Below are 23,242 nucleotides of genomic sequence, written 5' to 3'. Positions count from 1 at the left end.
AAATTGTAGTTACTTGACGATACCTGGACGCTAATGTTCCTTAATTGACTCCAAATTGATACAGCCTATGTTAGGGTGGGCAAGCCATTCTTACCGGCCAGCATGAGCTATAGGTATCATGTGTTCTTTGACCAACCGCTATAGGATTCCTAGAGGCCAATAAGTGTACATCGGACCGAGTTCTGATTTAGCTCCTTGAAGGTCAGTTCCGTATCAAAGGCAAGCACCATGCCGTCTGGATTGACGACACCGGCCGTCTTTAGTAAAGTTTTGCCTCTGGTAATTCCGAGTCTTCGCGCTATGGTCTCGTGCTCTGTTGTTCGATCGATTCGGATCCTTGCTTCGGAACTTGTCCTGGTAATTCCGAGTCTTTGTGCTATGGTCTCGTGCTCTGTTGTTCGATCGATTCGGATCCTTGCTTCGGAACTTGTCCTGGTGTACCCGGAATGTGGAGTATCTTTCCACGTCGACTTGGGTGCGGGTTCCCTTTATGGGGAGGGACCATTTGAACATGTGTCGTAAAGGAAGGGCCTTCCTTGCGTTCGGCGTCGGTGTGCTAATAATTAGTTGGTTGCCCTTCTCATACACCTCGATTCCCAGGCTGCCATACTTGCTGTCAAACACCCGAACCCGACAATCCTTCGTTTCGTGACCCCTCTTGTGGCAGTTACTACACTCCTGGAGCGCGTACAACATCTCACTGTTTTCATTTTCTACAACTGTTAGGTGAAAAAACGGACCCGTCGTGTCCCGCGTAAAGTGTTCGACCCACCCGGCGAACTACTGTCACCTTCACTTCGCATAGCCTCGATTGTCGTCGTTGCTGTCGTCTGATAAGCTTAGCCGTGCTGCCTTCGTGTAGCCTTCACCTTCAGCCAACACGAATGTGTCGTTGGTGACGGCCAGTTGGGGGTTTGGGAAGCGACACGCGGCGATAGCTACCACCCAGCGTTCGGCCAGGGGTCCCCTCGGGTCGGAGATCGAGTCTCGTCCGTGGAGGCTGAGGGAATATGGGCGAACGTGGGAGTGAGCCGAGTTTCGGACTGGTTGCCTCAAGGCGAGTTCTTGGGGCGGTGAGGCGTTCCGTCGTTGCTCCGTCGAGGCATGCCAGCCGCTATAACTTCACATGTTTCCATCTAACAACCTCCTACGAAACCAGTCACAACTACCAAGCCATTCCACTGGTGGGCCATCTTCGTTACGTCCTCTTCGAATTTAGCAGCGCCGTCCTTCGCATTGCGCCAGAATATTTCCTTCAGCACCCTACGCGTCTCAATCCGCTGATCGATGTCCTCTTTATCGCACAGCGATTTCTCCCTGAGAGCTTGCCGAGTTTCCACGGGAAGCAGATGGTCGTAATCCTTGAGCGCGCAACACCTCACGTTCGTTAACATGTAAATCAGGTTCGGAGTAATCACCTTGCCGCCATTTTCTTCGTTAATAAGCACGGCGAGGCTATCCAACTTAAGTAAGGTATGGTAACATCTCTCGCTGTTGGGACCACTCGCTCGCTGAAAGCGGGCCGACTCGATTATTGGTAGAATTGACGCAGAGGACTCTTCGTGCACGAGACCAACGTAGCACAGTGTCCGGGGTAATCATCTGGTCGTCTGCGTAGCAGTAATGACTCTGAGCCGTCAAACTATGCGACGGGTACCCGTCGGTAGAGTTTTTTGACATGGCGGAACACCCCAGGTCACCCTCGTTATCTAATCCTCATGCATCCGCCTATGATCAATGATCCCCAAAAGCCACCAATTCCGACGTTAGGCTGCGTAGCATATCGAAGCCCGTCGCACGACACGGTGGTGAAGCCTAAACCGCTCTCCTCAGTTTTGAACTCGGTTCCGCAGCTGACATGCACTATACAACAGACCCGGTAGTTGGTAACGGTGCAGTTAACGAGCTGGTACAGCATCTCGGGTAATTCGACACCATTTGGGACCCTTGTAGCCAGGCACATTCTGCAGGCACATTCTGCAGGTATGGGCCTCCTGCCACAAATTATTAGAGACGCTTTCTTTTGAACCGCACCACGCCCAACAGTCCATTGTTACCCTGACATACATCTGGGCCGATGCCCGCCACAGACTTCCATGCCTCTCCTTTATGCACCCCTCTTCCTGGAGTGTGGCCAACCCCCTTCTGCTCAGCCCCATTTTCAACGGAGAGTCGTCATCTGCAGGCTCGTCTTATGCCCAACCAGATCAACCCGCTCCGACCTCACCAGCCGTGGCCTCACCAGCCTCGCAACTCCGGCACCGTCCGTCCGACCCTCGCTCTTCAGACAAATCCGGTCCGAAACTTCGGAAAACCCAACTGTGGGTCGACATTCCCAATTAAGGCAAGTACCCGGAGAATGTCAACTCCACAAGGGCTGGGACTTACTTCCTTCACGTACTCAAAGCTCGCACTCTCGCCAACGACTACGCCCCTGCACCTTCCTCTTCATCTCCTGGTCAATTACACCCTTTGCAACCAGCCACCGACTTCATTCGCTCACTCGAGAGCCCTCGATCCGTCCGTAGTACCTTCCTCTCGGTCCGACAACACACTTCTCCCCGAATCTCACGACAGATCCGGGCACCTCGACGGGAGCAAGGACGGAGCGCCACACCGCCCCAAGGACTCGCCTCGAGGCAACCAGTCCGGAGCTCCGCTCGCTCCGCCCGTATCCCCTCAGGCCTTTCCGGACGAGATCTGACCCGATCTCCACCTCCGAGGACCTTCCCAACCTCGCTCTACAACCGAGGGGGCCCCAAGCGATTACGTGGGAACGCTGGGCAGCTGAGGTGGTTTTGACCCGAGGGCTGAACGGGGTGTGAAGGTGTAGAAGGTTCACGCCATACAACTCCGCCGGTCGGGTCCCGGTCGCGCACCCTAATGGCTGAACGAGTCCGGTACAGTACGCTACCTTCAATTGCTTCAATCCCCGGTCAGCGAACCGGACGGGCGTGTGGAGCAGCACACGTCGTAATTTTTGGTTGGACTCGCTCCATCCGTTGTTATCTCTTCAGCACGAAGTGTGGTTGCGTTTAGATTCCACGGCTCACGGTACCAAAATTGGTGAAACGGTGAAGTGAATAAAAATGCGGGATATTCGAGAGCTCATACGGGACGTGGCTGCGGAGTGTGGTAAACCAGAAGCTGCAGAAACTTTTACTAAAGTGTACTACTGCCCGAACTCTTCCACCGGAACTCCAGCACCATTGCACTTGTTTCAGGGCTAAGGTTGTCGTTTCAGAATTGTTGAAGACAACTGGCTGGATAGTGTCGGAGCGCTGAAAGAGCTTCGGAAAGAGGATTGGCACAACTTGAAACTGCCGTTGAAATTCCTGGCTTGTTTAAGGAAGGAGCTGGAACGGGCAGGTCCCCCCCGGGACCTGCCCCCCCCCGCGTTCGAAGCAGGGCCAGAAGTCTCTGTTCACACTGTAGTTAAGGAGGCAATGCCGGGTCAAAAAGATACGATACCGAACATGGAGTACATCGAGAGAGGCAGGCCGACGTTGTTAGACGACTGGGTTAACATTGACTTACACGGGGTGAGCGAGATTATTGCGGCTAATAGGACGAAGAGTCTGGATTCATTTACACTGTTACGAAGGATCTTGCAGAACGCGATAAATAATCCGAATGATCCCATTAAAAGGAAAATTAGGCTTTCTAATAAGGCGGTGAGTCGGGACATTTGTGCTGTTGATGGCGCTCTCCAATTTTTGATTGGATGCGGTTTTGCCTTGGTGAGAGAACAGACAATGGCCCCCTGCCCTGATTGGACCGGTGGGCCTCCTCCAAGTGACTGTTGTATTATTCTAGTGAAGTTGTACCGTGAACGGATCGATCTCGCTTTAAGGATAATTAATCAGAAGCTTGCCATTGCCCAGCTCCCTGTGTCTACAAATTTTAACCCGTATAAGAGCTCCCTCGTATCCCAGGGCAACAACTTATTCAAACAGGCGAATCACGAAGAATACAGTCCAGAAATACTAAAGGACAATATAAGAGCAGAATTACGGAAAAGAGAACTAGGGGGAGGAAACGAACCTGTGTCTTTGAATCCAAGATATTATCCAGCTGGATGTAAATATAACACTCCATTTCCACCTTTCTTTGTACTCCATTTCCACCTTTCTTTGTACTCCATTTCCACCTTTCTTTGTACTCCATTTCCACCTTTCTTTGTACTCCATTTCCACCTTTCTTTGTGTCCATGCACTCACTCCCTTTCCATATATTCCCGTTTTTTTTAGATGTAAAGAAAATTGTGTATGAGCCTAATGAGCTTGTTGAAGAGTCGAGCTCGTCTTTAGTTCTCAGTGCAGAGAGCTTGGCTAATTTGAAAGAAATCTTGAGCGGGAACGTAAAATTCCGTTCCACGCTTCGAAATCAATTGGTGGCAGTCAAAAAGATTCCCATTTACCCTAAGACCTGCCTGCGGATCATTGCGCCAGATCGGTCCTACGTGGAAATCGACTTGAAACCAAGTGTAACCATCAACGACGTGTACGGTACTATGTGGGACCGACTCTTGGCGGAAGAATTCAAGGCGACCAAGAGCCGCTTTTGGCTGCAGGAAGGACCTCCGAATCCAATCCTTGACGAGACCAAATCATTGTTTGCTCTCGGGATGGTACCCACCGGCCAAGTACGATTGGGATCGGAGCTTGGCAACAAATACAAAGGACCCTGGTTCAAAACCACGTGGGGGTAAATGAAACTAACTTAATCATCCACGACTTTCCAACTTTCCAACTAGCTGTGACTACTGGGATTTCCAACTAGCTGTGACTACTGGGACGGGTTTTTCACAACGGAGAAGGAGGTCTTGCACCGTGTGGCACAACCGTCCTTTCGTCAAGTCACAAATATTCGGCCGCCATCCTTTTGCTGATTTATTTCCAGATGACATCCATGGTCTCAAACAACGCAGGATGATGCTCGTGTAGGGTTTCGCACGCAGTCACCAAACCGGCTGTCAGTCGAATCGTTTTTGCTCCGGCGGAATTCAGAAGGAGTATTATTTTATGAGGCTTGTGTCGCTGGCGAAGAACAGTAGCGCTGTGCGAACGTTGTGTCACAACGACGGTGTGCTCGCCGCCGGGCACTTGGATGGATCGTGTCAGTCTTATATTGGTAGAGGAACACAGGAAGGGTAGAGGAACACAGGAAGAGTAGAGGAACACAGGAAGGGTAGAGGAACACAGGAAGAGTAGAGGAACACAGGAAGAGTAGAGGAACAGAGGAAGAGTAGAGGAAGGGTATGGGATACGGGAAGGGTATGGGATACGGGAAGGGATAGCAGGAAGGACGAATCGATTTTGATTTAGGAATGGTTCCTCAGAGGACTTGGCGAATTGATAACAAGTCAGTGTACAGCGTAAGCGTGAGGGATGCTCATGAAGTGCTGGTGGGTAACGGTGGAGGAGTGGTGTATGTGATTGACCCATTGATGAACGAGTTCCGGTGGGACAGCCGGGTGGCGGGGCAAGCAGTATGTTCAATAGCTAGCAAGGACGACTGGTACTACTTCGGTTCATGGGACGGCGCTCTTTACGCATATCACAGCTCGTCTGGAAAGTGTGTGCCGCAATGGAAGTTAATAGATAAGCTGAAGCATGGTGTCTGCGTCTGTATCTTGCCTCCATATGAAGGAACATTGCCACCATATAAAGGAACATTGCCTATAAGTGGGGAACAAGTTTTTCCAGCTCAAGATTTATTGTGTGTGGGAAGTCAGAACGGAACGTTGTTACTTGTGGATGGTAAGACAGGTCAAATTCGTTGCGTTAAAGAGAATGCTCATGAGGATATCATTCGTAAGATCCGAATGGTTGCCAACCACCCGGTGGCCAAGTTGGTACTGACATGCAGTAACGATGGGACATTTGGTGTATGGGACGGTTATACGTTGGAGTGCTACGGCAAGTATCAAGCAAGCTCGACTATGTCTTTTTGTTTTGATGTCCAAGGCTGGTATGAGGATGGTGTTATAAACGTAGTGTGTGCGATGGATGATGGGTTGGTAAAACATCATTGCGTACAAATAGGTCAAGAACTGGAAGTTGGCTCTTGCAAAAACGAACAGTCCCCTTTGGTGGAGCTGGGCGGCACGACGGTATGGCGTCATAATAACACTATCTGGAGTTTGGCCCTGGACGTGGAGAGCATGGACGTGTATGCTGGGACCGACGACGGCCATATACTTGTTTTTAATAGTAAGGCGGAGCGGAGCAATGTTAAGGAACTATTGTCCGAATCTGTTGTTGCGGCAAAGTGGGAAGAGGTTCGCCAACTGGTGGAGGAGAATGACCGTCAAAAGCAAGCCCAGGTCGCCCTGGATCTCAACAATATACCAAAGGCTCAGGATCGCGCTCGCCATCCGGGAAAGAAAGTCGGACAAACAAGTCTATTTACTGACGATCAAAGCCAGCAAGTAATGGTGTACCAGTGGTCAGGTACGGAATGGATATGCATCGGAGAGATGCTGGGACAGACCCAGCAGGCTAGCACGGTTATTCAAAGCAATAATATTTTTGAAGGTGACGAATTCTTTCCCGCCGGTATCTATGATCATATCTTCGACGTAGAGATTGATACAAGATGTGGAGATAAACCCCGACTGCCATACAACAATGGCCAAGCACCTCGAGACGTGGCTGAAAGGTTTTGCACCCGCGAAAATATACCCAAAACAAACATTCCTGATATCGTAAAGTTTATCCAAGAGAATGCCATCGTGGCCAAACCCCAAGAAAGCCCCAAGACTCCGGCGGCAGAGGAAGTATGCGTCAAATACACCCACTTTAAATTCGATAAACCATCCAAGTGGCAGGCTGCGTTCAAGAAATTAAGAGAGATCGATGCACAAGAAAAGGAAAAAATGAGCCAGAGCGAATATGACCTTCTTTCGTTGGTCGAAACATCCGTTTCAAAATCTAGCTTTTTCCGTGAAGACTTACGGAGCTCGGAAATTCATGTTTTGTTCGATGTACAAGAAGCCACTTTCATCAAATGGTCTGATTACCTACCAGTTCTTGACTTGTGGCGATACTACGTCTTACATGAAAACGTCATTAACTATCTCAGAAAGAACGGTCGAGGATCTCTCCAAATATCATTCCTCGTATCCACTGTGGCGAATAAATTTTGCGAGGATGGCCCAGGCGGAAGCATGGCCATGATGGCTACCCGATGCTTAGCCAACTTGGCTACGATACCCAATATACGCGAATTCATGCTTCGCAATTTTGAAGTCGTGTTTCAAGATCTTAAAAAAATCGCACCCGTGACCGATGACAGACTTTCGACGGCTCTTTGCATGCTGCTCCACAACCTGGTTCTTTCCGCAAACATGGATTTCAGAGCCTCTGGTCCCAACGGCACAAGCGAGTACAAGCCCATCACACAAAGCATCCAAAACTTGGCTAATCAACTTTGTCTTCCACCATCTCCCGCTAAGGACACTCTGGATCAGATACTAAGCACAGCTACCCAGTGACCATCACCCAGTGACCGGTCACTCAGTGACCCGTCACCCGGTGACCGTCACCCAGCGACCGTCGCCCGGTGACCCGTCACCCGGTGACCGTCACCCAGTGACCGTCACCCAGCGACCGTCGCCCGGTGACCCGTCACCCGGTGACCGTCACCCAGTGACCGTCACCCGGTGACCGTCACCCAGTGACCGTCACCCAGTGACCGTCACCCAGTGACCGTCAACCAGTGACCGTCAACCAGTGACCGTCAACCAGTGACCGTAACCCAGTGACCATCCATCATCCAGCGACCGTCACCCAGTGACTGGTTGTAGTCGCGAAGTTCACAGTGACTACTTGTGTTGGGGAAGAAAAGGTATATTCGCATGCACCCCTATGCTCGTAAGATGTCCGAGTGGTTAGATGTCGCGGTGGTCAGGTGCCCCGGCCTCGGTGGCCAGATTTCAATGTCCTGACCTCGGTGGTCGGTTGATTTGATACTCCGGTCCAGGTTTTCCGATCCAGGTCCCCTCGGTCTAGGTCCCCTTGGTCCATGTACCCTCGGTGCAGATCCCCTCGGTCCAGGTCTGCTCGATCCAGGTTCCCTAGTCCAGGTCCGGGTGTTCAGATCGCGCTGTCGTGAAGAGTTAGTATAAGTTGGAGTTCGTTTTGTGTGAGCCAAGGAGTGCTGGTTGCTCCGCTGGGTACGGCCTTGAAGAAGAGTTTGGAGCAGAGGTCATCGTCTACTAGTACCCGTACGAGATTGTCATTGGGGTCTAGTTCTAGTCTGCAGCCTTCTCTTTCAGCAATGTTGGTCCAGCCTTTGCTGAATGAGTATTCGAGGATGGTGGTTAGTTTTCTTTCGTCTGCAAAGCGTACGCAGAGCCAGTCGGTGGCGCTGAGGCCGGGTTCGGCAGTGTCTGCGAGGAGTACGGATTCCTTAATGGTTGTGGGTGATTGTGAGGTGTCATAGGTGACGTAAACGAAGGGCGAATCTTCTAAGTTAAGTTGCTTCGCCTCGGCCTGAGGCAATTTGGTCGCGTAGTCGATGACGTTGGGCGAAATCATCACGGAAGGAAGTTGGCGGAGCAATGGGTCCTCTAGTACCAAGACACAACCATAACCAGCTCCCACCACCAAGTTGGGCTCCCGAGTCTGTAGGGCCTTTTTCACGTTGAACAACCCCAACTTCATCTGCAACATCATCAACACTTTGGTCGTTGTAGCAAACAGGAAATAAAGCAATGCCGCAGTACTCAATAACACCAACGCCCACCACATTCGTCTCAGCACGCGCAACATCAACCAACTGCCCACCATCAAACTCACCGCCAACGCTCCGAACGCGCAGGCAACCAACCACACCACTCGTCGCGAACCCAATCGTACCACCGTCAACCGCCACCCGTGAGCACGGCAGACCTCCGACAGTGACTTCTCCAGGGAAACGATTTTTTCCAGACTATTCAAAAGAATCAATCGCATGTCCTCCGAACGTGGGGGGATCAACCCCACTTCCGTCTACGGCTTCGTATCCTGGATCGTAAGCTTCGTTCTCATAGGTAAGTAGCCGCCCTAGCCGCCACTAACAAGCTTGACACCATCTCGGGTTTCAGTAGCGCTTTTTTGCAGTCGCATACGTGGTCTGGGAATTCGTTCCCGATGACCTGCTGTACTCCTGGGGCATTACCTACTACCCTTGGAAGTACTGGGGCGTCGCTCTCTTTCTCATGGCGCCAGTGGTGTCACCCGCCTACCCATTTCTAATCATGTCTGTCGCCCTCAAAAATAATCCCAAAATAGAAAGCAGGCAATTCGTCGACGACTCACTTGGAGAGATTATGGTGCCGGGAGTCAAACTAGCAACAGGTGATCTCGACCCCAAAATAGTAAGGTCAATAAGGAAGAGATTGATCATTAACCACCTCAAGCAAAAATACGGGTGATAAGATGCGAACTGTCTAGCTTCGTGTACACCACCCTCGTGAAGAAGTCGGTGGCTACTCACATTATTTTCGAAAAGTTGGCTCCCGTTTTTCATGCACACGATTGGGGGGAGGACAAAATTAGTGGTGATGTTGCCGACCAAGGAGAGGGAGTAGCATGTCCGGGCCTGGTATACTTGTAAGCCCCGGGTCTTACATATCGCGATATACTCACCACTCACAGCATACTCACCAGTGGTTCGATACTGTTTTGTCGGATTGAACATTTTGTTGCTGGCGCAATTTCGGCACGAAGACGAAACATCGTGCACTTGTGTGGCTAGCGCCGGTTCGAACTTTCCTTGTTGATAAAATTAAATAATGGTGCTAAGAATGTTTAAAAAATCGGGCGAGGGAGATGGGTCTGTTTGGTGTGGACAAACTGATCAGTGAAGTAGAGGCTCGGTCAGGGAAGTCTGGGCCAAGTCTAATGCAGAAGGAGGTACCGTTGGAAGAGATAGTGAAGGAACATACGCGGTTGTTTGGGTCACGAAGTCCGTCGCCAAGTCGAGGACGGCGGCGAAAACGTACACCGCCGCCGAGGAAGGAGTCCAGCAAACGTCACCAGTTCGAAAGCCGGTGGCCGCTGAGCAACCGTGACCAATCCGGTGCTGACCGGTATGGCTCAGAGAATTGCCGGGAGCGTCTTGGGCGGAAAGGCGCACGGCGGCGGGGGAGTTTTGAGCGCGGTGGGAGCTCCGGGTCGCCTGTTGCTACCAACAAGGGGGCCAGCCTGCCCCCGGTGCCGCGTTGCGCCGCCGAAGCCCGAGCTTTATCGGCTTACTATCAAGTATACCATCAAGAAATGGGGAAGCGGAACACTAGAACCCCCTCGCCCTGTCAGATCTACGGAGCTCCCTATCACACCCCTTACGGAACAGGCCATTACTCGTCAGCCACTGACTCGGCATCACAACGCCCCAATAGGTCGCCTCGCAATTCGTCGCAACGACTCGTCGCCTCGACCGTCCGCAAAAAGGTGTACGTTCCTGCCCCCAAGGGAGATCAAAACGACGACCTTTGTGTGGTGGGAGAAATTGTTTCCCAAAGCGGCTCCAAACCCGTAAGCTCCTTACACTCGTTCTGTATCGGTCGGAGTTCTGTTTCAGGGTTTTGTTTCTTTCAGGCTAGAAAATATCTTGCCAGAAGGGCTATGGAAGAGGGCGGGGATTTAATTATTGTGTCTTCATCGGAAGGTGAAATTGAAGATTCAGCATTTGACGACAACAGGTGAATGCACTTTGCTAGACAAGACGATCGCCATAAGCGGATTCGATCCTATCTCATGTGGAGCGTGTGTGGTGCAGTGGTAACTGGTCTTTGTGCTCTGTCTTTCTCTACCTTCGCTGTGGTGGTCCAATTAGAGCAGCGGATTGACCGTTTGGAGCAAGTTCAATTGGAGCAGCGAATTGACCGTTTGGAGCAAGTCCAGCCGCTGTTCAAAACGCGTTAAAACGTCAGCGTCCCTCATTCCGTTCCATCCGTCTCACGCCGGCACGTCAAGGTGCCGTGTTCTACATCAAGATAGCTTCGTCTAAGTTCTTAGACGAGGTTGGGTTCTTAGACGAGGTTAGCTAGTTTGACCAAGACGTTGTAAGCGTCCAGTATGCCCGGTACTCTGGATAAACCTTCGAACTGCGGGTTGTGTCTAGCGGTCGTAAGAATAGCATTCTGCACCTGAGCAGCGGTGGCCTCGGGTATAACCGACCACACGAATGCGGCAATACCAGCTGCAATAGGGCTGGCAAAAGATGTGCCGCTCCCGACGGTGCCAGTGGGCGATCCTCCTGAAACGAAGAGAGTTGCAGGCAGCGAGGATTGCAGGGTTCGGTATGGAAGTCGCTGATGGGTCAGTGGAAGTCGCTGATGGGTCGCTGATAGTCGCTGATGGGTCAGTGGGAGTTTACTTTTATCGATGCTAACGATTTCAGAACCAGGCGTGAAAATCTGGACGCTGCTCGGTCCGACATTGCTGAACATGCTGACGGAGCCCTTTTTGGTGTTGCTTGCGATACTGATGAGTCCGGGGAGGTTGTAGGAAGCGGGAGTCCAGAGTTGGGTGTTGGGGCATCTCTTGCCGGCGCAGTTCTTTTTGCCGCGACAGTCGATGTTGCAGCCGGCGTTGCCGGCTGCGACGAAAGCGAGATGGTCGCCCTTGCCGAGCAGGCGTTCAAAGGCGTAGCGTTCAAGACGATCGTCTCCGAAACCACCGTAGCTATGGTTGCTGACTTTGGCTCCGGACTTGGCGATGTGTTCGAGAGCGCGCACGATGGCGGTGGTGGAAAGGGTGCGCGTCTCATCATTAAAGATCTTGATGCAAATGAGCTTGCAGTTCGGACAGGTGGCTGCGATGCCCCAGTGATTGTCGCTCTCAGCGGCAATCAACCCGGCTGTTTGGGTGCCATGTGACTCGGTCGACTGAGTGGGGTCTGGCGACTCGTTACCGTAGTCGTAACCAAGACAACGCCCGAACCCGTCCGTCTTGGCCTTCTTCGGACAGCCACCTGACCACGCCAACTTCCGGACCAAGTCTTCGTTCGTGGCGCAACCGCTGTCTGCGATCGCCACCGTCAAACCCGGAGCGGCACGCAACACCTCCTTAAACTCAATTGGGGCAGCAGCTAGTTGTAACTCCCCGGCCCCCCTGCCAGCACCCTCGCCCACGTCCCCCACGATGTCCAGTGGCCCAACCAATGGCGGAAGACTGGCCGCGCGATGCCAAGGAAATGAGACGCCACTGGCACGTTTCCGTGCAATCAGCACACTCGCGGCCCATGCGTCGATCACGTTTGCGCCATACTCCACCCCTTGGCTCGGTCCGTAAAGGTACCACTGCTTACCAATCAAGGCATCCGAAGGCAGACGGATTGCGTTAGACGCGAGGTCCTGCTGGCCCTGCAAACTTGACTTGGCGAATACCGGCGCCGTCGAGCCGTTCATGAACAGGGTTGGCAAGTCGCGCGCCTCCGTAAAAATGTCCGCCGGCAACGACGTCGAATCGTCGTCTTTCTTCGAATACCGCTTTCGCTGCCGGGCCAGACTCACACCGTCCGACTCCACAGCTTCGCCACTCAACCGGTCCAGTCCAAATCCAGAGATCCACTTCAAAGAAGGTATACCCCTGTACATAGGCGCCTCTACAGACGAGGCCACTACAGACGAGGCCACTACAGGCGACGAAGACATCATGGATGAGGGTATTATGGACGAGGATACCAAAGATGAAGACACTCCAGATGAAGACACTCCAGATGAAGGCACTCCAGATGAAGGCACTCTCAAGTACCCCCACGGAACAGGCCCCGAGTCATCCGTCTCGATCAGGCTTGTTGGGGCACTCCGGTGTCTCCACCACCACCGCTCTCCACCGCCGGCACGTTCCTCTGGTCTGGAAACCCCGGGATAGCGTCGAGCAGACAAGACCGTCGGAGACAAGACCGCCGGAGACAAGGCTGCCGGAGACAAGACCGTCGGAGACAAGACCGTCGGAGACAAGACCGTTGGAGACAAGGCCGTTGGAGACAAGGCCGCCGGAGACAAGGCCGCCGGAGTCGTGGGTCTGGGCTGCGAAGTCCACTCGGCTTGGCGAATGAAAGCCGTATCCACGTCAGGGGAGAGTCGTCTGTGGCGGTCCGGCGCGGGACCGATCTCAACGCAGGGTATTCCGGCCAGGATTTTTTGGAACGTCAGTTTCTCGAACCCGAGCGTGTTGTGGATCAAGAGCAAATCTAGCCACGGTAAGTACTCGAAACGCACAGGAGGAGCGATATGCTGGAGTCCAGAAGACCCGTTCCCGGAAGAGCCGTGTAGAGTGCCATTTCGGTTGGTTTCAGCATCAGCAGCAGCGTTGGCGGTGAAGGACAAGCCTCGGGCAATATCTGAGAGCACGTCCACAGGCACTCGGTCTTGCGACTCCTTTGCGTCCTCTATGAAGTCGAGGTCGACCTGTGTAGATGATTGCAGAGCGGACGACCAGACGACGTCCAGTTCCTCTGGAGTCGCATAATAGTTGCGGGCAGGGTCCCGTAAGCAAGCGGGGTCCAGCCGAGCCAAATATATCTTTGGAACCGCCTCTTCCACGAAGCTCCAGCAGTCCACGCTCAGCAATAAGCCCCACAACAAACGCAGCATGACAAAAGGTGTCCCAATTCTCCTATGAAAGCACACACACTTCCTGGAAAATAGGTGCCCACACTACCGGATGACACACTCAGGCTTATACAGTGCGTTATATAACAACGTTAACTGGCTCGGCTCGCCCACCACGGACCAATGATTGCCATTGGGCACTTCCGTGAACGTCTAAGACATAACACGTGTGTCTGTGCAAATCACGTTACGTGCATCGGGTGGGTGCATGGGCAGAAGGGGTGCATCGGCAAAGGGGGTGCATGGGCAGAGGGGGTCGTAGCGGCAGAGGGGGTGCATCGGCAAAGGGGGTGCATGGGCAGAGGGGGTCGTAGCGGCAGAGGGGGTGCATCGGCAGAGGGGGTCGTAGAGTTTTAGTCAGAGAGGTGCGACCTACGATGGATTCCAGAAATTTTTGTTTTGTCTGGTCTCTGTCTGCTAGCAGATTGGCGGCGACTTGGATGGCATGTTGATAAAGATTCCAGCCCAGTTCGGGTTTGACGAGGTTGTCATTCGACCCGTGGATGAAGGCGAGCTTGAAGGTGCGTAGGTCGTCATAATTTTTGGCGACGGCAGTGAGCAGTTTGGCAACGCCCGTATAGTTCTCCCAGGCGAGGTCTCGTCGTTCGAAGAACTCTACGAGCTTTGTTGCCAGCGGTTCCATGACCCTCGGGACGTTCAGCCACTGCGTGGCGCACTCAGGTATGTTCGTCGGTGCAGCCACCAACACCAAATCTGATAACGTCGCCTGAGCCCCGTACGTCGTCTCCAGGTACTCCGCAGCCTCCACCGCCATACCGCAACCCAGGCTGTAGCCCACGACACACAACATCACGCCTCCGACCCCACCTCCGACCGGCGGCGCCAACAGAGTCATAAGACGGTCCAGTGTCGCGAAGGTCTGCCGGCGAAATTCCCCCGGCGTACTCGAACCGATGTTCATTCCGTAACCCGGCAATTCAAACATCAAAACCATCGTGTTGAACCGATACAAGTCCGTCTGGTTCAGCGTCGATGCAGATGCGATCGTAGCGCGAGTAGCAAACACATGGTACATTCGCGACAACATCGGCAACCAGTCTAGTGATAACATGTCCTTGCCGCCGAACAACAGTAACACCTGAGCACCTTTTTCGCACTGCTCTGCCTTGCTCACCACCGCCATCACTTCGTTGTTCGAAACTGCACGCCTTACTCGTTCCTGCCAACCCAGGCCGCCACCCCTTCCCAAAGCCTCGCCCCTTCCCAAAGCCTCGCCCCTTCCCAAAGCCTCGCCCCTTCCCGAAACGTCGGCTCTCCAACTAGTCTTTTGCCGCTTGATCAAACGACACCGACAACCGCTGCTCTCCATGCCAAAGAACGACTCCAACTCTGCCGACGAGTCCACCCGCCGCTCGCGCATCTCCGTACTCATGGGCTCTTCCCCGTCGGCTTTGCGGGCTGTCCAAGTTCCCAGACGACTCACCCCTGCAAACTCTCGGTCCGCCAAACTGCCCTCTCGGTCCGCCACACTGGCTTCTCGGTGACTTGTGAAAGAACGCAGGGCTGCCCCTCGCCACGAGCCACGCTTCCGGAACTCACGATTAGAAGTCTCCTCCCACTTGGTAGCTATTGATTCATTGAACGAGCTGCCCAACACTTTCCGAAGACAATCCTCTCCCAACTCATTGAGAAATGAGTACAGTCCCGACTCATCAACACGAGCGCAACGCAGGGAAAATGGCATCAACAACATGCCACACACCCCGTTACCGCTCTCATCCAGAACCGGACTTATGTCGCACCAAGAATCTCGAAATTGCACCGCGAGTCGTCGATAAAAACCCAGATCTGTAGACCAGTAGTGCCGAGGTCGATACAGTAACCAATGCTGCCATGTAGGCTTCTCACTTGTTTCCCGCTGCTTCTTTTTTATCGACATCTATAACCTCGTGCGACATGGGTGTGTGAAAAAGACATGGGTGTGTGAAACTGACACGGGTGTGTGAAACTGACACGGGTGTGTGAAACTGACACGGGTGTGTGAAACTGACACAGGTGTGTGACACTGACACGGGTGTGTGAAACTGGGGGCTGATTACAGTAAGGGGTGAATCCGACTCGAACAGATCTTGCAAAACTAGTCCGCCATGCAGGAGAGGTCTTCGTTGCGATGTAGGCGCTCGTCGATTCCTCATCGATTTTTGACGAGACACTGACGCCGGATCGAAGGCAACTTGGTAAATCGGAGCCTTCATCGGACTCTCGAACGAGACGAGGACCGTGTCTATTGGAATTAGGTCATCTACAGCGGCACTGCATCAGCGTTCTTTGAGGTGGGTGGGTGGGGGGTTGAGGGAGGGTGTCAGTCCAGGTATTCGTTTATTGGGTACCTTGTAGCACGGGCATATGCGCCCTGGATTTCTGTATAAAAATGGTCCTCTAGTTGCTATGACCATTTCGCTAATTGGGTGTTAAGGAGGGTGTTGCCGTGTAGCCTTGCGTTGTGAAGCCTTGTGTCGTGTACCAGGAGACGTATTTTCTGAGACACAAGGATCGCTCAGCCTTCTTTACGGATTCCTCGTAAACACACAACTGCGCCATGAACCCGGGATTGGGACTGATGCATGGGCGTCGAGATCTTACGAAATGAAATACATCATACAACGATTGACTCTATTGGGAACATAAGGTGATGTGACCTAAGGTGATGTAGGGTGTTATCGGGAGGGGGCGTTACGGTCACGTTCATAAAGTACGCAATGGCTATAGCTGGACTTCTACTGATTCCTGATTTGCAATGAATCAAGGTATTGTAGCCAGCAGAGGCTTGCTCCTGAATGAATTCTATCACCATGTTCATCTTGGCGAGGAGTGGTTCGGTACCCATATCTTCAATGGGCAAAAGGATTCGTTGAATGTGCGGGGGCAAGGGTTGTTCCAACTCATCATCGATGCAACACGATACCAGTCCGCGAACGTTGTGGGTCTCTAGCCACTCCACCGAACCAGCTTCTGTCAACCCACCCAAATAGACACCCGGGCTTAACAGTGACATATTCGACTTGCCAGAACCTGCCAGACCTTCGATTACCTGCCTCTCAGAGTAGCCTGCCTCTCAGAGTAGCCTGCCTCTCTGAGTAACCTGCCTGAGCTGACCGACCTTGATGCACTAGATCAAATTGAACTCAATTCCACCTCGTTATCCAGGACCTTATCCAGGACCTTATCCAGGACGTCGTTTACTAGGGCGTCGTTTACTAGGGCGTCGTTTAATCTGCTGGCAATGTGACCGAGAAGCACCACCAAGCACAGGAGGTTCCGATGGACAGACTTGAGAGGGTTGGTTCACTGGTTGCAGAAAAATTGTTGATCAAAAACCATGCCTGAGGAAAGTTGGTTGATTTTGTCTTGAGGAGTTCCCAGATGTTTGGCGATGGTGAATCCGAAGAGGGCTGCAGATGCAGGCCCGTCGCCCGTAATGAGTCGGTGGGCGTCGTCTGTATATACGTGCCCGTGGACGAGGCTGTCACCCATGGCCTTCTGGAATTGTTCGGCGGGATAGCAGACCCCTTTAGCCCCGCCGAGAAGGTTGTTGGCAGCAAGTACTTCAGCCGGAGCGGCGCAGATGGCGGCGATCCAGCGCTTTTTGTCCGCTTGATTCTGCAGCATTTTCTTCACCGTTGCTGATTTACCAAGTGTGGTAGCACCGGGCATGCCTCCCGGAAGCACAATCACGTCGTAAGACTGGTCCTCCATATCCTCAACCATCCCGTCGGTCTGGATCACCACATTGTGGGCCGAACGAGCTTGCTTCTTAGACGCGGTTGAGACACTAGCCGTACTCACTTGGTACCCACAACGGACCAAGATGTCGATGGGAAAACAAGCCTCCACGGTCTCGAACCCGTCAGCCAACAATACCAAAGCCTTAACCGACATCTGTACAAAAAATATCTCACGAAAAACTTGTACTCACGCTCACGTGTGGCACACACAAAACAAGCCTCACGAAACGGGCCTCACGAGACGGGGCTGGTTCACAAAATCGGTCGGGGGGTGGTGAATGGCGATTGGTTCTCTGGTAGGGACGAACTTTCACGGCCAGCCTCGCTGACTGAAGCCACGCTGTGCCAGGAGTCCCTGCTGTGTGTCATCGCAGAAGAACTTTTATCGGTCACTCGGATGCTCCCGACGGAGATTCCCGCCGTCGCAGTGGAAATAGAATCTGTCTTGCTGGGGACGTGTCGTTGGACAGAGGGCGTCTCATTGGAGACAAAGAGCGTCTCATTGGAGACAGAGAGCGTCTCATTGGAGACAGAGAGCGTCTCGTTGGAGACAGAGAGCGTCTCGTCGGAGACAGAGAGCGTCTCGTCGGAGACATGGGAGAGAGAAACCGTCTCGCTGGAGGTCGGAACCGTCGAAGACATCCTGGTGGAGACCGTGGCCGTCTTCGCGGGAGTCGCAGAGGGTGCTCTCGTTGTCTCAGTGTCCAGATGACTGTTATAGTACTGCAGCTGACGGTATTCCTGTTCCGTAAGCTCATCCACCGACCCATTGACCAAATTCCGCGTGCGCGAATCCAGCCACACTTGGTATGCCAGATCCGTGGTACTTGTAATACAGTAGGTAGGGCTTTGTCTTCCGATCACTGCCCGTTCGCCGACATGGCTGTGCATAGGAAGTACTCGCGCACCAGCAATCAGTCCTCGGGAGGCAACCAACACCGTATCCGACTGGCACCGGACCCTATCGATCGGCCTCACGGGCTTCGCCGTGCGGCATAAAGCAATCATTTTTGAGTCGCTGAACGGATCTTCAATAGCGCCACCAACCACTTGATCAACTCCCGTGAAGGCGGGCCACTGATTGCAGTATAGTAACTGGGACCAGTCTACGTGATCCGTGGATGTATTCACAAGCGTGACATCCATATATGACGAGGGCTGCATGCCGGCTTCCGAATCTCCGTCCACTTGAGCCTTCCCATTAATACTCCGGTTAACGCGGTCTACTAACTCCCCACGATTGCGGTAGATTATCTGGGAAGCCGCGATAGGTATCTCAACGAACACATCCTGGTTTGTGGCTGTTCCTTCGCTTTCAAGCACCCCGGCGACCGATTTCAATAACCGTCCCACGGAGACAACTTGTCCGGCCCTTATAAACAAAACATTAGACTTGGAGGCTTCCAACGCCATTAACCGGCGAGAGTAACTGCCACTTGGAAGGTATGCGTCATAAGTGCCAATTTTGATACTCTCAAATTTATACAGCTTTCTCGCAATCGATTCGAGAGATATTAAGGGTAAAATTCGGTCTGCACACGCGTGTGGCAAACTTGCGCACTTTGTCAAAGCGGGCTGAATAATGAGTACCTCGGTGATATTTGAAGAGCGTAGACTTTCAAGTGTTACAACAATGTCCTCCAGATGGCCGTTGGCTTCGATGGCTACGGCAATGTCTTCGGGTCGAAGTGAGAACGCTTGCATGGGAGAAGTGGAATTATCTTGATTCGCAGCATCGGTTACGGTGGCCAATGTGGTATATGTGGTGGTAACGAAGGTGGTAGTCGTGTCGTCCGTGCTTCCGTGATGGTCGTTCATTAGCAATTCATCAAACAACCGGGGGTTCCTCCACCCTTTAGATATTTTAGAGAATAAGTCGAAGATGTCTCGCAATTCGTACTTGTTTCCATCATATCGCAAGTCGTCATCGTGATAATTCCGTGAGAGAAAATCATTTATATCCCAACTAGCTATACTCGGATCAAAGTGCGACAAAACACCTTCAGACGTGCTAGCTGAAGCTTTGACTTCACCCGTATTGGCTTGTCCGTACGTCAGTGGGCTATCTTGTCTGCTGCTGGGTTGTCCGTTGCTTGGTTGTCCGTTGCTTGCTTGAGCCAGTAGCGCGAGTGATAGAGCTGTGAAAGATTTCATGATTTTTTTTTAAACACAGAATGGGAGTGGATGGATACATTGACCTAGGTCATGGACACTCAATGTATTACCAGGTTACCGGCAATACCACCGAGTCGGGCGTCCCACTGGTAATAGTTCATGGAGGTCCCGGGGGATCAAGCAACCTGAGCTGGGGTGACTTCTTTAATCATTCTGTTTTCAAACTGGTTTACTTCGACCAAAGAGGATGTGGTAAAAGCACCCCATTCGGTACTACAGAGAACAATACTCTAGACCTGTACGTTTAATTTCTCCCCCATTCCCCTTGAGTCTTCCTCTGCCTTGTTGGGCCTCCTCAATAAATACTGCGTTAGGTTAATTGAGGACATGGAAAAGCTCCGCGAGCACTTGAAGATTGAGAAATGGTGTTTGTTTGGCGGTAGCTGGGGTACCACATTATCCTTGTCTTATGGCACCAGACATCCAGATCGTTGCATGGGTTTCTTACTAAGAGGTATATTCTTGGCTCGTGAGAATGATATGAAGTTTTTCTTGTGGGATAGTCAGATGCTATATCGCGAGAGCCATAATTATTTGCTGGACGTTATAGAAGAATGCTGTGGTAATAGGCCTTCTAGTTATGAGCAGATGCTGGAATATTGTGGTTGCTGTCTGCATGGCAAGGACGATAAGGCTAAGGTGCGATTAGCTACCACATGGAGCGAGTATGAAACAGTAATTTCGGCCGTTAGCCCAATCCCTGAAGATCCTCTTACTGAGGATCAAAAAAAACAGCTGGTTTCTATCGGTATCCTTGAGCACTATTACATGACTACCCAACTTCCTCCTAAGCCTGATTTGCTTACCCAAATATCAGGCTCTCCCATCAAAAACCTACCTTGCTGGATCGTCCACGGTAGACTTGACCTCGTCTGTCCAGCGACACAGGCTACCGAGCTACATGGAATCTGGCCGGGAAGCAAACTGGCTATAAATGACGCATCAGGTCACTGGACGTTCGAGAAGGCTAACAAGGAAAAGCTATTTGAATTTGCTAGCGATATGGAACAAACGTTTGGTAAGAAAACAAGTGATCAAACCACTTGATCGAACGAACGAACAAAAACCGTTTTATTGTCAACAAGCAGACCTTTTGTTCCATAGTTATTTGTTCCTGGCTGGCTCGGCCGTTGGAGGGGGGGGGGGGTGTTGTCTGGGGCGGGTTGGTACGTCTGGGGTCGATTAATATAATGTCCGGCTTCCCTGAGTTTCCGTCGTCCGCATGTTCCTTTGGTCTATTGTGTCGTAGACAATGTCAGTACCTGTTGCAGTGGTTCTCCAAGGGCCGTCAGGGATGGTGTGTATTAATGACTTCTCTGGGTATCTCCGGTTCTCGTTGACCGGTGGAAAAGGAGCCTTTAATTCCTGCTCTGCTCGGAAAGGGGCGGAGTTTGGAAACGGTGCCGAGCTTGGAACTGTTTGTGGAAGTTGAAAGGGAAGCGAAGTAGCAGGAGCGTAAAGGCGCGGTGCCGGTTCGGGTGGAATGCCTGATCCGGGTGGAGGGAACGGTCCCACGCCGTTAACAAGACTGCTGGATCTCTGAGCCATCCATCCACTCTGGCCCACACTATTCCGCGCTGCATCCAAGGTGTCTACAGCCAGATTGTCCGCCCGGGTCGTGATATCAGGGCTGTGCGATCTGTATTCTCTGGCAGCCTGTCTCATCTCATTCGCAATTTCCTCCATACCTTGGCTTGGAAGAGGCGAGTTCGAAAATACCGAGCCTGGGAATGAAGTCATAGGGATAGAAGAAGGCAAGGTCGAGCCCATGGGAAACGAAGCCATGGAATCACGGTAATCTAATATGCTTGTCCTCGGAGGAACGTCCAAAGGCTTCTTGCCTCCCTCGTTTGGAATCCATTGCTTGGCATACTGGTAGTAGTCGCTTATGTCAGAGTGTTGCCTCATGAACTCCGCGAAAGCTTCTTTCTCCTCTTCGTTCTTCTTGGCTCGCCTGCTTTTAGTTTTCGAGGGAGAATGACTGTTATATGGCTGCAAGTCCTGAGGAGGTGGGAACATTGGTTCATCTACCACCGTTTCTGAAATAACCTCCGTTACCGTCCGATCGTCGTAGAATCGCTGCTTAATGTGGGGAGGTACTACCACACGTTTGTTCCGCAATGAATCCAATGCAGCTTGACGCTCTTTCATTGCTGCTAAGACTGCAGCATCATACGGAGCTATCTCCAAAAGATCCCCGGCAAGCGACATCCCTGAGGGCCCGTCCTTTCCTCCTCTATGCGATTGGCCTCCCAAAGCCACTGCGACACCGGCTGCTCCACCGATGGAAGACCCAGAGAGGGAGGATCCAGCGATGGGTGACCCAGCTATAGGTGATCCAGTAATAGGGGATCCGGTCATGGTGGACCCAGCGATCGCAAGTGGTTGCCTTGGCTGTGCTTTTACCACGGTAGCCGTCTTCACTGTTGGCTTAGAGTTATTTATCATCGAACTCGGTGCGATGGTGATGATACCATGGCAAATTGACGTCAACACTAGCAAGGATCGCATTGCCTCAGCTGGAAAACAGGAAGAAAAAGTGAAACAGAGTAAGGAGCACACGCGTGTGTCCAACACGCGTGTGCTCCTTACTCTGTTACCCTGTTTCTCACTTGGCCCAGTCGCACTATTGGTTCAAGTTGCTCTGTTTGTTTGGGCTGTTAGGCTATGCTAATAAAGGACGCGTGCTGGTACTCAGCGATTTGGCTCATCCTGGGCACGAATACGTGTAGCGCTTATTCTGCGAATGTTATACCCAGACAAACGCCGGCGGGCGAAGCACCTGGAGACCCTAGAAGGTACATCCCCGGGGGCGGATTTGCACCGCCTGATGACATTGAGGTGGCGGAGAAACTATATCACCCTGAACGGAGTTCTTTGGCTGACGCCCACGAAAGCGGACGTAGCAAATTAATCGCAGGGGATCACTCTGGACACACCGGTGACAGCCCCGGAATGAAGCCGTATGATTCCAAACACGATCCTGGAATCCCTCTACATACCCAACCAACGGAGAACTCTGGTGATATTAAGGGAACTGGAGCACGGAAAAAAGATGGTAATACGCGGCGCCAAGGAAAGGTAGCTGCCGCTGCAATGAATGATTCATCGGATGATACATTGGCGTCAGCAGTCGCTTCAAATTACAGGAGCCCGCTGGCGGAATTCGTGAAATCTCAAATAAACAGCAAATTGAATCAGGAGACCAAAGGCAATCAAGAACAAGACGATAACTGGACACTACAACAGGCCGGAACGCCGCCGCCTGCCGGAGCTTATTCCAGAACTCCTAACTCCCCAAAAGGGTATCCGATGCCGGCTTCGAACCCACTCAGTCCGGCGCCCGTCCACGGCCCGAACCATCCTACTGCACCGAACCAGCCCAATAACCCTCACTATCCTAACACCAAATCCATGAGCCCGAATCAACCCATGGGTCCAAACCAGCCCGTGAGTCCAAACCAACCAAATGGACCTCATTATCCGGTCGCCCTACCAAGTGGTCCGAACCAACCACTGGGACCGAACCAACCTGTGGGCCCCTACCAGCCAAATGGTCCTCGCTACCCTGTGAGCCAGCCGAGGAGTCCGAGCCAACCAAATGGCCCCCATTATCCGGTTAACCCACCCATGGGTCCAAACCAACCCATCGGCCCCCACCAGCCAAATGGTCCTCACTACCCTGTGAGCCAGCCGAGGAGTCCGAAGCCAA

General features: G+C 52.3%; 13 protein-coding genes across 13 annotated transcripts; 5 read left to right on the top strand and 8 right to left on the bottom strand.

Moving 5' to 3' along the window:
• Positions 1 to 213: 213 nt before the first annotated feature.
• Positions 214 to 696, bottom strand: GNI_173040 (hypothetical protein; the record flags this gene model as incomplete). The annotated part of the gene is made up of 1 exon (XM_011135058.1): positions 214 to 696. The coding sequence occupies one exon, from the start codon at positions 694 to 696 to the stop codon at positions 214 to 216; it is 483 nt and encodes a 160-aa protein (XP_011133360.1).
• Positions 697 to 3,089: 2,393 nt separating this feature from the next.
• On the top strand, positions 3,090 to 4,711 carry GNI_173030 (PUB domain protein; the record flags this gene model as incomplete). Its single annotated transcript, XM_011135057.1, has 3 exons — positions 3,090 to 3,169; positions 3,245 to 4,080; positions 4,251 to 4,711. 3 exons carry the CDS (start codon positions 3,090 to 3,092, stop codon positions 4,709 to 4,711), a joined length of 1,377 nt encoding a protein of 458 aa, XP_011133359.1.
• A 618-nt stretch (positions 4,712 to 5,329) lies between these two features.
• Positions 5,330 to 7,498, top strand: GNI_173020 (PUL domain protein; the record flags this gene model as incomplete). The annotated part of the gene is made up of 1 exon (XM_011135056.1): positions 5,330 to 7,498. The coding sequence occupies one exon, from the start codon at positions 5,330 to 5,332 to the stop codon at positions 7,496 to 7,498; it is 2,169 nt and encodes a 722-aa protein (XP_011133358.1).
• Positions 7,499 to 8,099: 601 nt separating this feature from the next.
• On the bottom strand, positions 8,100 to 8,756 carry GNI_173010 (putative transmembrane protein; the record flags this gene model as incomplete). Its single annotated transcript, XM_011135055.1, has 1 exon — positions 8,100 to 8,756. The coding sequence occupies one exon, from the start codon at positions 8,754 to 8,756 to the stop codon at positions 8,100 to 8,102; it is 657 nt and encodes a 218-aa protein (XP_011133357.1).
• A 202-nt stretch (positions 8,757 to 8,958) lies between these two features.
• Positions 8,959 to 9,421, top strand: GNI_173000 (PIG-P protein; the record flags this gene model as incomplete). Its single annotated transcript, XM_011135054.1, has 2 exons — positions 8,959 to 9,037; positions 9,108 to 9,421. 2 exons carry the CDS (start codon positions 8,959 to 8,961, stop codon positions 9,419 to 9,421), a joined length of 393 nt encoding a protein of 130 aa, XP_011133356.1.
• Positions 9,422 to 11,020: 1,599 nt separating this feature from the next.
• On the bottom strand, positions 11,021 to 12,589 carry GNI_172990 (peptidase S8 family domain protein; the record flags this gene model as incomplete). The annotated part of the gene is made up of 2 exons (XM_011135053.1): positions 11,021 to 11,247; positions 11,368 to 12,589. 2 exons carry the CDS (start codon positions 12,587 to 12,589, stop codon positions 11,021 to 11,023), a joined length of 1,449 nt encoding a protein of 482 aa, XP_011133355.1.
• A 92-nt stretch (positions 12,590 to 12,681) lies between these two features.
• GNI_172980 (hypothetical protein) lies at positions 12,682 to 13,192 on the top strand (the record flags this gene model as incomplete). The annotated part of the gene is made up of 3 exons (XM_011135052.1): positions 12,682 to 12,742; positions 12,877 to 13,058; positions 13,151 to 13,192. The coding sequence occupies 3 exons, from the start codon at positions 12,682 to 12,684 to the stop codon at positions 13,190 to 13,192; spliced, it is 285 nt and encodes a 94-aa protein (XP_011133354.1).
• A 604-nt stretch (positions 13,193 to 13,796) lies between these two features.
• On the bottom strand, positions 13,797 to 15,509 carry GNI_172970 (alpha/beta hydrolase family protein; the record flags this gene model as incomplete). Its single annotated transcript, XM_011135051.1, has 2 exons — positions 13,797 to 15,418; positions 15,479 to 15,509. The coding sequence occupies 2 exons, from the start codon at positions 15,507 to 15,509 to the stop codon at positions 13,797 to 13,799; spliced, it is 1,653 nt and encodes a 550-aa protein (XP_011133353.1).
• Positions 15,510 to 16,030: 521 nt separating this feature from the next.
• Positions 16,031 to 16,625, bottom strand: GNI_172960 (dual specificity protein phosphatase; the record flags this gene model as incomplete). The annotated part of the gene is made up of 2 exons (XM_011135050.1): positions 16,031 to 16,243; positions 16,308 to 16,625. The coding sequence occupies 2 exons, from the start codon at positions 16,623 to 16,625 to the stop codon at positions 16,031 to 16,033; spliced, it is 531 nt and encodes a 176-aa protein (XP_011133352.1).
• A 290-nt stretch (positions 16,626 to 16,915) lies between these two features.
• On the bottom strand, positions 16,916 to 17,509 carry GNI_172950 (DJ-1 family protein; the record flags this gene model as incomplete). The annotated part of the gene is made up of 1 exon (XM_011135049.1): positions 16,916 to 17,509. The coding sequence occupies one exon, from the start codon at positions 17,507 to 17,509 to the stop codon at positions 16,916 to 16,918; it is 594 nt and encodes a 197-aa protein (XP_011133351.1).
• Positions 17,510 to 17,607: 98 nt separating this feature from the next.
• GNI_172940 (hypothetical protein) lies at positions 17,608 to 19,509 on the bottom strand (the record flags this gene model as incomplete). Its single annotated transcript, XM_011135048.1, has 1 exon — positions 17,608 to 19,509. The coding sequence occupies one exon, from the start codon at positions 19,507 to 19,509 to the stop codon at positions 17,608 to 17,610; it is 1,902 nt and encodes a 633-aa protein (XP_011133350.1).
• A 20-nt stretch (positions 19,510 to 19,529) lies between these two features.
• Positions 19,530 to 20,577, top strand: GNI_172930 (proline iminopeptidase; the record flags this gene model as incomplete). The annotated part of the gene is made up of 2 exons (XM_011135047.1): positions 19,530 to 19,768; positions 19,845 to 20,577. 2 exons carry the CDS (start codon positions 19,530 to 19,532, stop codon positions 20,575 to 20,577), a joined length of 972 nt encoding a protein of 323 aa, XP_011133349.1.
• Positions 20,578 to 20,712: 135 nt separating this feature from the next.
• Positions 20,713 to 21,681, bottom strand: GNI_172920 (hypothetical protein; the record flags this gene model as incomplete). Its single annotated transcript, XM_011135046.1, has 1 exon — positions 20,713 to 21,681. The coding sequence occupies one exon, from the start codon at positions 21,679 to 21,681 to the stop codon at positions 20,713 to 20,715; it is 969 nt and encodes a 322-aa protein (XP_011133348.1).
• Between the last annotated feature and the right edge of the window lie 1,561 nt (positions 21,682 to 23,242).

This window comes from Gregarina niphandrodes (genome assembly GCF_000223845.1).
Source record: "Gregarina niphandrodes unplaced genomic scaffold scaffold00060, whole genome shotgun sequence".
NCBI classification, from domain to species: domain Eukaryota; phylum Apicomplexa; class Conoidasida; order Eugregarinorida; family Gregarinidae; genus Gregarina; species Gregarina niphandrodes.
Note: the sequence above shows the minus strand (reverse complement) of the source record. Positions and strands in the feature narration are given on the sequence as shown.